The 11,927-nt window shown below is 49.0% G+C and overlaps 1 protein-coding gene across 1 annotated transcript; it reads right to left on the reverse strand.

Moving 5' to 3' along the window:
• Nucleotides 1-1,869: 1,869 nt before the first annotated feature.
• KCNE5 (potassium voltage-gated channel subfamily E regulatory subunit 5) lies at nucleotides 1,870-3,391 on the reverse strand. The gene is made up of 2 exons (XM_032331527.1): nucleotides 2,604-3,391; nucleotides 1,870-2,501 (listed from the first exon to the last, which is right to left on the reverse strand). Exon 1 carries the CDS (start codon nucleotides 3,197-3,199, stop codon nucleotides 2,792-2,794), a length of 408 nt encoding a protein of 135 aa, XP_032187418.1. The 5' UTR covers nucleotides 3,200-3,391; the 3' UTR covers nucleotides 1,870-2,501; nucleotides 2,604-2,791.
• Between the last annotated feature and the right edge of the window lie 8,536 nt (nucleotides 3,392-11,927).

Here is an 11,927-nt window from a genome sequence, read left to right on the forward strand (position 1 = left end):
AATCACTCCAATTTATTTGAATCACGTTCAGGAGAAGGCTAACGATTCCCCAGTTTGGACAGTTAGCTCGTGCTATTCAGGAATATATTATGAAAACGGCCAAGCCCCTGGTTTTCCTTTCTTCTATGTTTTGCTAACCACAATATGAGCATTTCAATGCTCACCCCCCTTCCTGCTGGTAGAGATTCATGTGTCCGGGCTTCTGGGAAACTCCATTATCTGAGACAGAGTCGTAACCCTGGATGTACTTGGGAAAAGCGACTGGACAGTAAAGCAAATCGTCCTCTCCAGGCCAGGTCACTTTTCTCACTGCAAGAGTTCTGTGGCTCCTCTTACTACATGTTCTTCACAGTTCCCCTAATCATCATTAAAAAGTTAAAATGTTTTTGGAAGCAGAAATAGTTTTGCAGCAGGATTGGTTTTTCCACAGCTGGCACATTAATGTTAATTATGAGCATTGCCTGGGAGCAGTTTCCTTTATATATATATTATTTGGTGCAGGTTTTTTTTTTTATTTGACAGAGAGAGAGAGAGAGAGAGAGTGATCACAAGTAGGCAGAGAGGCAGGCAGAGAGAGAGGGGGAAGCAGTCTCCCTGCTTAGCAGAAATTCCGATGTAGAGCTTGATCTCAGAACCCTGAGATCATGACCTGAGCTGAAGGCAGAGGCTTAACCCACTAAGCCACCCAGGCGCCCCGGGCAGTATGTTTTTTTAATGTCTGTGAAAAATGGTACCTAATTTGTCAACACCTAACCAGTGATTATGCTCATTATCAGAACAACTTTGTGTCCCCATTCATGCCAGATAAATGGGGGACAATGTTGTACTTGACATACAGAGCTGGGGACTGTTCCCCCCCGGCACTCGCCCCTGGCATGGCTGGGTATCCGTGCTCTCCCCCAACATCCCACTCGGGCCTTCCTGCCTGACCCTGGGGAGGCTCTCACAGCATCTCCTTTCTCCCTGTCATTGTCTTGGACTGCTGCCCAATCCCCGATCCCCACCTGCACGGCCTTAAGGCTGAAACCAAGACTGGAGATCAGCCAAGGCGGCAAGGCCAGCTGATCTTTGGGGAGTGGAGTGGATCCTGGGAATGAAAGTATGTTCATTTAACTTATTAACAACTCCAATAAAATGCCAGATGGGCTACAAGATCAAAACCAATGACTTGAATGTGGTTTATAGCTTATCAGCTCATTGAAGTGCCCCACAATATATTTGCTTTGCTGTCACAGAAACCACAGCTGTATTGAAGCTAGTTGGCTTAATGCTAAGAGGTGATTTATTTGTGTTCGATGAAGCCCAAACAGCCACCATCAGGTATAAGCTGTTAAGCCCTAGCAGGCAAGTTCTGCTGACCTTCTTGAGACAAGGGAGAATACATCAAAAAGTGTGCACCTGCAGCTTTACCCATCACTGGCTGAGATTGCTCAGCTGAAGCATTGTCCCTCCCACTCGTGACTTATGCTATTTGATGGCTTTTCTCTTTTAGTAAGCCACATGTTTGAGACTTGCAAAGGTGGCTTCTAAAAATTAACTTTGATAATAGCTAATAGCGATGGGCATGAGAAGTTTTTTTAAGTGTAGCCTGAAAAACTGCTTCAGCACTGTGATATTTCAAGGTGCTTCAGAATTAAGGGGGGGGGGGAAGAACTTTTGAAACCCTTGAAAAAACGACCCATTTAGCCATATCAACCTTTCCTTCCCTCCACAATTTCCTCTACCATGTTGGAATCGAACATACAGATATAAACACCACAACAACCCAACCCTCAAATCTAAACATCATTTCCAAAAGCAAAAAGGATTCTTTTTCTACATAGTACCTGGTCTCGAGGCTGGCATCTCTGAGACAAGAGTCTTAGGTTATTGCTTCAACAACATTTATTACCTGCCTCTGACATTCCCCAGATTACAGAGGAGGCAAACGTCTGAGCCTCGTGTTCCATACAAGAAGCAGACAGCTGCGGCAAAAACTGAATCCACACGGGGGTGAGGGGGCATTTGCAGGTACGGAGTGGATACACCCAGCCATGGTTACCCACATCAGAAGACGGCAGAGCTGCTCAAAATCGGGCAAGTTACCTTTGGGATGACAACTGGATGCAAGAAAGCCATACAGTTGGGGTCATAGGTCTTCCCCTGCCCTTGAGCTTCCCTCCCCCCTCAGTCCCCATTGAGTCCATTCTAGCCCACAGACTGGTCCTAGTGTCCTGGGAGCTCCCTGCGGCAAGAGGGAGGGAGGGAAAAGATGTCTGAGGTCTCTTGAGTTTCTTTGTCTTGGTCCCTAAGGCAACAAGAAGCTGGAGCTGCTGTGGCCCGCCTGGCAGCGATGGCAAGCCCGCTGGCTCTGCAGAGCGAGCAGTCCCTGGCAGGCCCTGGAGCAGCTGCCCGTTAGACGGACCAGAGTTCTGATGGACTTCAGGGCTTCCCTTCAATGCCAGGTGTTGGACGTTGTGGATTCAGTTTCCCAGAGGGCTGGAGCGTGCTGTCTGGGCTGTCTGAAGACAAGAGAGCAGAGGCAGTTTAGTGCAGTTGGGTGTGCGGGGCGGGGCGGTGGGAAGGAATAGGGGGTGGGGAGAGGAGGGAGAGGAGGGAGAAACCTGGCTGGGCTGGGTAAGGGGGTGCTTCTTCCAGAGCCTGTCAGACAAGGTCTGCTGGCCTTTCCTTGTCTGGGCCTCGGGTGAGGCGGCGCCTGGAAAGGAAGGAAAGGAGCAGGCGGGTGCCGCGCCCGCGGGGGACGCGGCAGCTGAGGAGGGCGCGCGCGCGAGGGACAAGCGGGGCGGCGGGTCTAGACCCCCTCCGTGGCCGGGGTGGTAGGCGCCCCGGGGGCGAGCTGGCGGCGGCCGGCGGCCAGCGAGCCGGCGGCAGTCTCGGCGTCGGCGGCGGCCCACTCGTGCGCCGAGCAGGCCTGGGCCGGCTCGTCCTTGGCCTCGACGAGCTTGCGGGAGCGGGTGTAGGCCAGGATGAGGCCTCCGGCCAAGCAGGCGTAGAAGATCATGATGAGCAGGATGTAGAGATAGGCGTCGTCGCCCTTGGCGCTGGTCGCCTCGTGGCCCACGAACGGGTCGGGCACGACCCCCATGCCCATGCTCGGGCCGGGGCCGGCGCCCAGGCCGCTGGCGTTGCCCCGGTGGTGCAGCTCGAGCAGCAGGCGGCTGAGGAGGGTGCGCAGCCGCTGGCTCTCGCTGCAGTTCATGGCTGTCGGGGAAGGGCACGGCGGCTCCAGGACGCTGCTGACCTTTCCCCCGAGGCGAGGGGAAGCGGGCAAGAGGCGGCGGCGGCGGCGGCGGCACCCGGCTCCCGGGCGGGCAGTGGCTGGGGGCGCGGGCAGCGCGGGCCTCCTTATCCCCTCACCCCCGCCCTCCTCCCCTTCCCCACCACGCCCCCTCCGGCCCGAGGCCGCCTCTTCCCAGGCTCCGGCTGTCTGGGCGCTCCGGGGAAAGGGGACAGCTGGTGGGGGGAGGAGAAGGGGACAAGGGAGGGGGCGAGGCCCCCGGAGGGGCGGACGGGCGGGGGCGCGGAATGCGCTAGGCCCCAGGCAGCGGAGGCTGGCAGGGCAGCTCGCTGGGGCCAAGCCTGGACCCTGGGCTGCGGAAGAGAATTCCTTCCAAGTTCTGGCCACCTGCCCTTGCAGGCCCGGCTTTGGCCCAGAGACAACATCTGGTCCCCCAAGACAAGCTCTGCCCCCGGGGTTCCATCCGCACTGCCTGTCCATAACGGGGCCACCGAGGCCACCTGTCCACGTCCTATGGCAACTGCTCCCACAGCCAAGGACCCTGGCCTATCTTTCCAGCCCATTCTCCTTCTCCCCCGCACAGAGGAGGAGAGCATCTCATTCCGAAGATGCTCAGGACAAATTGGGCGGCTGAAGCAGAGTACGACTCCCTGGTCTCCCAGAAGGGGGGCTGACATACACCGGCCTCCTTGGAAGGACCCCTGCCCCGACCTCCTATCCCATTTTTAGAGAGGCCTACACATCTTAGCATGTGACTATACCTTCCACGATGTGACCCTGTTTCGCGCCAGCCAGCCGTCTTCCCAGAAATGAAACCAAGTTCTTCCATTAAAAGGAACACAGACATTAAAAAGGCCGTTGGATAACAGTCTCTAGATGTATCAGGATATGAAAAGTGCGTCTTCTAGAGAATACGCACACCTGCTTTCTCTGGGTCCGGTTAGGCCCTCCGGCCCCCAGCTCTGAGCCCCTCCAGGCCTAGGCCCTGCCGGCTTGTTGTGAGGGAGCCATTTTTCCCCCAGAGGGTATCTTCTTTTAGGGGAAAGCAAGGCACTGAGACCAATAGCCTGGGCTTCACCAAGGAAACATGCCCAAAGGATTGATTTGTAGACAGTGAGTAGGAAAAAACAATCAACAACAGGAGATCATGCAGATCAGGTCTGCTTACCGAGTGAGAATAGAAGAAATGAAAAAAAGGATATGTCTTTATGCATGCCTTGAGAATCAAGCTGCCTGTTGGAGACAGTTTGGTCCAGCAGCTATTCAGATTGCAGGTGCCATGGGTCAAAAAAGGAGGCCTTTTCGGTGCCTCTGCCCCACCTGCCCTTCAGAGAATGCAGACTTCTGCATCTTGGGGTGAGATTGGCACACCAGGGAACTATATCCAGGGTCTCAAACAGAGCCTTGCTTAATAGCTTCTACCCAGGTCTCAAAGGCATTCCACGTAGCCCTGAACACTGACTCCCTCCCAACCACCTTACCTCAAGGTCCTCACCTCCGAGGGGCTCAGGAAAGAATTGTTAAAGTGACTTGGCATGAATGCCAGAGGACACAACTAGAAAATTGTCAAAACAGTATCAAACCAGGGACAGGACTGAAAAACCAAAAGACTTCGGTTACCTATTACATCATGCCCAGAAATCTCTAGGGCCTGGGGGTCTGGGGGTGACGAAGAAGCCCCTTCGCTGTCACATAAAAGTCATCATTTAAATTTCTGTTGTACTTTCAACAGCCTTATGAACTAATAGAATTATTCCCATTTTCAGAAGAGGAAACAAGTTCAAGTAGTTAAGTAGCGGGACTAGAATGATAAAGTTTAACCTTGTTCATCTCAGTCCTAACACATTATTCTTGTCACATGGATGGTATCCATGAACTGCCTCCATTTTTTCACCTCTCCCTGCCATGGAAACTTCTAGAATCTGGCACATTTTGCCAAACCGCTAAGTTCACCGATGACCTCCTGACCAAATTCAAGGGTCTCTGCTCAGTTTGCATCTCTGACCTCAAGGATGAATTTGATACTATCAACCACCCACTCCTTCCTGTAAGTGTCCTACCCTTGGCTCTCATGGCATTGCAGTCTCAAGTTTCTCTTATCTCTCTGAGCCATCATTCTCTGTCTCCTCTGCTGGCTCCTCTTCTTTCCTTTCCTCCTCCAGTTAACTGTTGGAATCCCTGAAGACTCAGTCCTCGGCTTTTTTCTCTTAACATCCATTTCCTTGGAAAGCTTCTCCTTACATGGTTTCACGGACCACCTGATGTGTACGTACCAAATCTGAATCTCTAGCTCTGATTCTTTCTTGGATCTACCCCCTCCTTCCTTTCTGGTTTTGCTACCATAAGCTTAACCCAAGCTCTCATTACCTCAGGTCAAATAGGCAAACTGCAGAGTCTTCTGGCAGATCTCCCTGACTGTAACCCAATCCGCCCTGCTCTGGCTAGAATACAGATCTTCCTCGACTTAAAATGAGGTTATGTCCCAATAAACCCAACATAAGTTGAAAAGACTTTAAATCGAAAATGCACTTATTATACCTAACCTGTAATATAGCTTAGCCTAGCCTATGGTAGACATGCTCAAAATTCTTCCATTAGCCTCCAGTTGGGCAAAGTCATCTAGCACAAAGCCTATTTGGTAATGAAGTGTTGAATTGTCTCGTGTAACTTACTGAATACTGTGCTGAAAACAGAATGGCTGTGAGTGTATTGGTTATTAATGAGAGTGAATCAGAACATGTATAGCCAGTCCGGGAAGAGATCCAAATTCAAAACAATTTCAAGTACACTTTCTAAGAACGTGTATTGCTTTTGTACTATTGCAACCTCAAAGAATTATTAGTCAAGCCATCCTAAGTCAGAGACTGTCTGTCATTGTCTTCCAACACTGCTTCTGCCAATTCCCTTCTATGTTCAGAAACCCAGAGTCACTTCCTTTTGCTTCTTTAATGAAATCCGATCTTTTTGGCTGGGACTGAGGTCCTCACCAGCAGTGGACACCATCTCCTCCCCTTGAATTTGAAGAAAAGCTTATTTTGAAAAGAAAGACCCTGCAAGTAACCAGAAATCTTACAACAAGAGCTAAAACAATTATATAAATATATACAAAGCTAACTCTAATTCCATTAAATGAAATAATTGCTAGAGAGAGAACACGTTACTAATTTACAGAAGACTGGCATGGTGGGGCAGGATCAGAGATGGAGGAGGGGGTGGAATCAGGAATGGAGACTAGTCATAAAATTTTAAAAGGCCCAACCCTCAGCAAAAAAACAACAGGTGTATGTGTGGGGATTCTGGCTTTCTTTTCACTCAAGGGGCTGCTGGGCATCCCTTCAAATCCCAGTCCCAGGCCAGCCCTGAATGGCTGAGATGCCAACCCCATTTCCCCACCACACTTAATGAAACTACATCAGACAAGGATTCAGTCTCATTCCTCCCCACCCTTCCACCCCACCCCACCCCCAAACCTGCCTCCAATACCTGTCACATAATCATCCGTTTATCCATCCTAGTCTAGAACTCACTTACTTCCTGGATGGTGGTGTCAAGTGTGTCGACAAAGGGAAGTAATTTATAATCATGTATTTAGACTTTCAAAAAGTCTCGGAAAAAGTTCTGTCCCATGCCAAGTTTGTTTTAAAAGTACAATTGAGGCGCCATGGGCTAGGAAATGCTCTAGCCATTCCTTGAGACTGTGAGTGCTTCCTGCCAATAGTGCAGCTCCGTGGAAGTTGGTTGAATTGAACCAGAGTCGAATTTGGCTCCTGGCCAAGGGACAGGCTCAGTTGGTAAGCACTGTTGGAGTCCAGAAGGCTGGCAGACCCACAATGGGCTCTGAGGAAGGGGCAGAAAGGAGGCTTCATGAAGCACAAAGTCCAGACCAAGAAGGAATCATTCATTCATTCATTCATTCCACAACTATTGATTGCATGTTTTGCTGGGCAGGGTGCTATGCTGAGTCCTACAGACACATGGGTCAAAGAGTTATCCTGGTAAACTGTCTGTGGCTTCATGACTCTCACAGCCACTTGGGGAGTTGCAAAAAAGCAGGGAGTGAAAGAATCCAGAATGAAATGCATAGTGGGTGTGAAGTCTCACCGGAGTTTTGTTTCGGAGAGAATGTGGACCCTGGACCCACACTTGAAACACGAGAGTCCAAAGCCTTGTTTGAAGAAGGAGATACCCGGTGGTCTGCATTTACTGTTATGGCAACCCACCCTACCCCTTCCCACTCCCCCAGGGCAGGTGCATTCTCAAAAGAGGGAGGAGAACAAATGAGAAATTTCCTGGGTCCAACTGAGGCTTCTCATTTGTTCCATAAGAAAATATGTGGTGTTTGGGGAGGGGAGAGTTGGCTGGGGTTTGATAAAGGTCACAATATTTATGGGCTGCAACGGGCCTGAGAGACTTTAAGTGCCTACTTTAGAGACTTTGAGACATCTTGGCAGGCTTGTGCCGAGGACATCCTCTATCGAAGCCACAAACCCGAGCATGAGATGCGGTTCTCTGATCCTCATGGATTGAATGCTTAACATGTGCTGGGCAGATTCCATATGTTATGTTCATTAACCTTACAGCAACCCTGCAAAGGCGGGTAGGGCTGACGTCACACATATTTACCAGCAGCAGGTCTTGGGCACTGACCACGCAGAATAGACTAGAATTCGGGACACTGGCTGTAAACGACCAGTTTAGCCTCAAAGAGCCACAATCCAGTGGAACAAAGAAGTAAGAGAAGGGCATAGACTAAATAGCTTCCTCTTTCCCAGAAGAGGGGAAGGAGGAGAATCTCACCACCCCGCCACTGCCTGGGACATTGTGCACCTCCCTCCCCTCCATGCGCACTTCCATCTGTTCTCTCTGCTCCTTGTACGTACATGAAAATCTCCCTCGCCTGCCAACCCCTCTAAAGCAATGATATCTGTTGCAGCTGCCCCTTTTCTCCCAGCGATTTTCCAAGGATGTCACTCGTTGGCTTAAAATTCTTGAATGGGCCCCATTGGATCGCCAAATTATCACCTTAGTGCAGCCTTCCAGACTCTCTGCTCTGGCTTGAAAATCCCTTCCAATCATATTTGCAGCAATAACTACCCACAAGTCTTCAATGTCGGGCACTTCTCCTTTTGTAATTATTATTATTATTATTATTATTATTTTATCGCCCTGCAGTTGACTTACAACATTATGTCAGCTTCGGGTATCCAACCTGTAGGTTTGATACATTTATATGTTGCAATATGATTACACTGTAGCATGAGCTAACACGTCTGCCATGTGACATACCACTTCCTTCTTGCGGTAAGAACAATTAAGACATTTTCCCACCAGATGAAATTTCACTCTCCTAAGCATTCCCACAGGGTGGGATAACAGGGACATGTGGGCTTGTCAGATGGTCCCTGCAGTCTTTTGAGTTCTCAAAAGTCCTTTTCTTGAGTCCTTTTCTTCCCTCCCCTAGCATGGCGCAGTGCCTGTCATATCATAGGTGTTCAGGAAATATTTACCTAGGTTTGTGGTCTTCCTTCCTCCAATGAAACCTTTTTACATTTGAAAAAAAAAATTCACTCCATGCAGGATGCCAAACCTGGTGGTTACATTTTTGTTCACAAAGAAAAACTTCATTGTGCAAAATTTCAAGCGCACAGCAAAGCTGGAAAAATTTTATGGTGGAAACCTTATCACTTCCTAGCTAGTTTCCACCACTAATGTTTTCCCATATGGGCTTTATCCACCTGTAACCTGGCCATCTCTCCATCTGTCTGTCTAGCCACTGTCTTTTTTCTTTTCGAAGTTGCAGACATCAGCGCCCTTCACTCCTAAGCCCTTTCCACCTGCCTAGCCTTAACTTGAATTCAGTATTTGCTTATGATTATTCTCCTGCCAAGGTAAAATACCCCTAAGATGACATGCATAGACGTTAACTGAACATTTGCAGAGTTTTGACAAATGTAACTATATGACTGAACTGCCACTAAGATATAGAACCTTCTCACCACTCAAGAAGGCTTCCTCTTGTCCCTTCCCAGACCTTCCCTTTCCTTCCTCCCCAGAGGCAGCCGCTCTTCTGATTTCTTTTTTCCCCCATCATTGGTTAGTTTTGCCTGTTACATAACATATAAATGGAAGCATAAGGTATGAATCCTTTTGTATAAGACTTCTTTTACTCAGCGTCATGTTTTTGAGAATCAGCTACATCATTGCATTGTCTGTGATCACAGTGCAGTTTCATTTTCCATTATCCATTCTCCTACTGATGGATCCCTGAGACATTTCCGGTTTCTGGCCATGAAAAGCAAAGCCTTGACACCTGGGACACCTGGCTGGCTCAGTCAGCAGAGCATGTGACTCTTGATCTTGGGGTTGTGAGCTCAAGCACCCGTTCTGGGTGTAGAGATTGCTTAGGAATGAAATCTTAAAGAAAAAAAAAAAAAGGACAGCTGCTACGAATGTTTTTATACAAATTCTTTCGTGGACATGGGTTTTCCTTTTCCTTGGGTAAATACCTAGGGGTGGGAATGTTGGGTCACAGGGAATATGGTTTTAGAAGACACAGCCAGACTGTTTCCCAAAGTGGTTTTATCTTTTTATACTCCCAAGGTTTGTGGTTGCTTTTAACCTTGACTTGTACCCATAAAATGCATTTACTCTTATACTTCTGAAGGGACCCGCCTGACCATTCGTGGTTTATTACTTAAAGACTTACCCCTGTTTTGCTGAGTGCTAAATGTACATCCAAAGTGTAGATAAAGTTGCTAAAATGTGAGATTCAATTATGTGTGAGGACAGCTTTCGCTGAAAGCTTATATGTACCAAGCACTGGGAGAAGAACGTCATTGGCACTATCCCATTCAGTCCTTACAAGAACCCTGTGTGGGGAGGCCTGGGTGGCTCAGTTGGTTAAGCGGCTGCCTTCAGCTCAGGTCATGATCCCAGCGTCCTGGGATTGAGTGCCACATCGGGCTCCTTGCTCTGCAGGAAGCCTGCTTCTGCAGGCAGCCTCTGCCTGCCTCTCTGTCTGCCTGGGCTCGCTCGCTCTCTCTCCCTCTATCCCTGACAAATAAATAAATAAAATCTTTAAAAAAAAGAACCCTGTGTGGTAGGTATAGTACCATTCCCACTAGACAGACGAGGAAACTGAGGCCCAGAGAGGTTACGTAACTTGCCCAACGCCACACAGCATGCAGGTGGCCAGGGTCGGTAATCTTCATTACTGTCACGCTCTCATGATGCTGTATAACGTCCTTCAGACAGAGGCTAAGGAGGGGGGAAAAAAACCTTCCGTGTCAGAAGACTCATCCGACCCCCTTATTTTTCAACAGAAGACACAGAGGTCCATGCAGAGGGGACTCTCCTAAAGTCCCTCATCGGTTCATACCGAGCCATCTGAATCCAGCCCAGAAGACTTTCCACTCCACTGCACAGCCCTCTTCAATGCTTTGCGCAGGTCAGATTTTATTTCTAGCTTTTTAATGATGACAAGAATCTGTAACTCCTCTTGAGGTCTTTCAAAGCAGTGCATGAAATCAAAATGGGTGGCAGATAACCCCCCTTTGGGGGCCCAAACACAAGGTCATAAAGTCAATTGTCAAATTTGTGTCAATACACGCCTCGACCTTATCTTAAAAATGTTTCTTCCACCCACTCAGTTTTCTCTGAAAGGGGAAAGAAAACAATGTGGGCACTTGGGGTTTTCTATGGGAAAGGTAGCGTCCCAGGGGCGCTTTTCTCTTGGACTCCCACAGCGCCATCTGGTGGAAGCCCGGAGTTTTCGAGCCGCTTCCTTCAGAATGTTTTTCAACCGGAGCATTTGATGCCAGTTTCTGTGCCAGGTGCTGCGTTAGGAGGTTCAGCACCGGGGATCCAGAGAGACCCTCCTTCTAGCATAGAGCTCACTTTCCAGGGGTCAAGAGCTACCTAGACCATTGCAAGGCGGTATGGTGGAGACCCTATAGGAGGCAAAGAGTAGAGTATGGTAGTTGAGAGCAGCCACTCTCAGCATTTTATTTCTGGTTTGGCCACCTCCTGGCTGTGCTACCAGGAGACATCACTCAACCTCTCTGTGCTCGTTGCCTCTTCTGCAAAAGGGAAATACTAGTAAAAGTGCTCCCCTCAGACATCCCTGAGGATGTGACACTTGGGATGTTTTGAGTTCTCTGTGTGCATAACATATGGGTAAGGGAAATAACAAGGTTCACCTCCCTGCACCCCTGCCTCATGAGGGATGGCAGAACAGCCTTTGGCTCGGGGCTTGGGGTGGATGTGTGTGCCAGGGAGTTCAGGGAGGGCCTTTGAGCTGGGAGAGGATCTGGGAACATTTAGGAATCACTGGAATCGGGACCCAGACCAAATGAGAAATTGGTTCCCACAGTGAGTAGGCACAGCTTGACATAAAATTAGATGCTAAGAGAAAAATCAAGACCAGTTGTGTCAACTACCGTGTGTTTGTTTTAATTTTTGGCTTTGTTTTGGGGCAATAATGCTTCAGTGGCTCTTTATTTATCCAGCACTATGCTAAATAGGCATGATGGGGCTTGTTAATTTCCTACTGCCTCCAAACACAATCAGTTCTCAGCCCCTCAACTTTGTTTTCCAAATTGTGTCTGGTGCACACCACGACTGTATATGTCTCTGTTTGTGCTGTTCTTCCCTGCAAATGTTTAACCCTTCCATGTTATTCAAATCTTAC

Source organism: Mustela erminea, chromosome X, assembly GCF_009829155.1.
Source record: "Mustela erminea isolate mMusErm1 chromosome X, mMusErm1.Pri, whole genome shotgun sequence".
Classification (NCBI taxonomy): domain Eukaryota; kingdom Metazoa; phylum Chordata; class Mammalia; order Carnivora; family Mustelidae; genus Mustela; species Mustela erminea.

Bases quoted from the DNA above. Each gene is read 5' to 3' on its own strand.
- KCNE5 (XM_032331527.1), bottom strand. From the start codon at position 3,199: ATGAACTGCAGCGAGAGCCAGCGGCTGCGCACCCTCCTCAGCCGCCTG.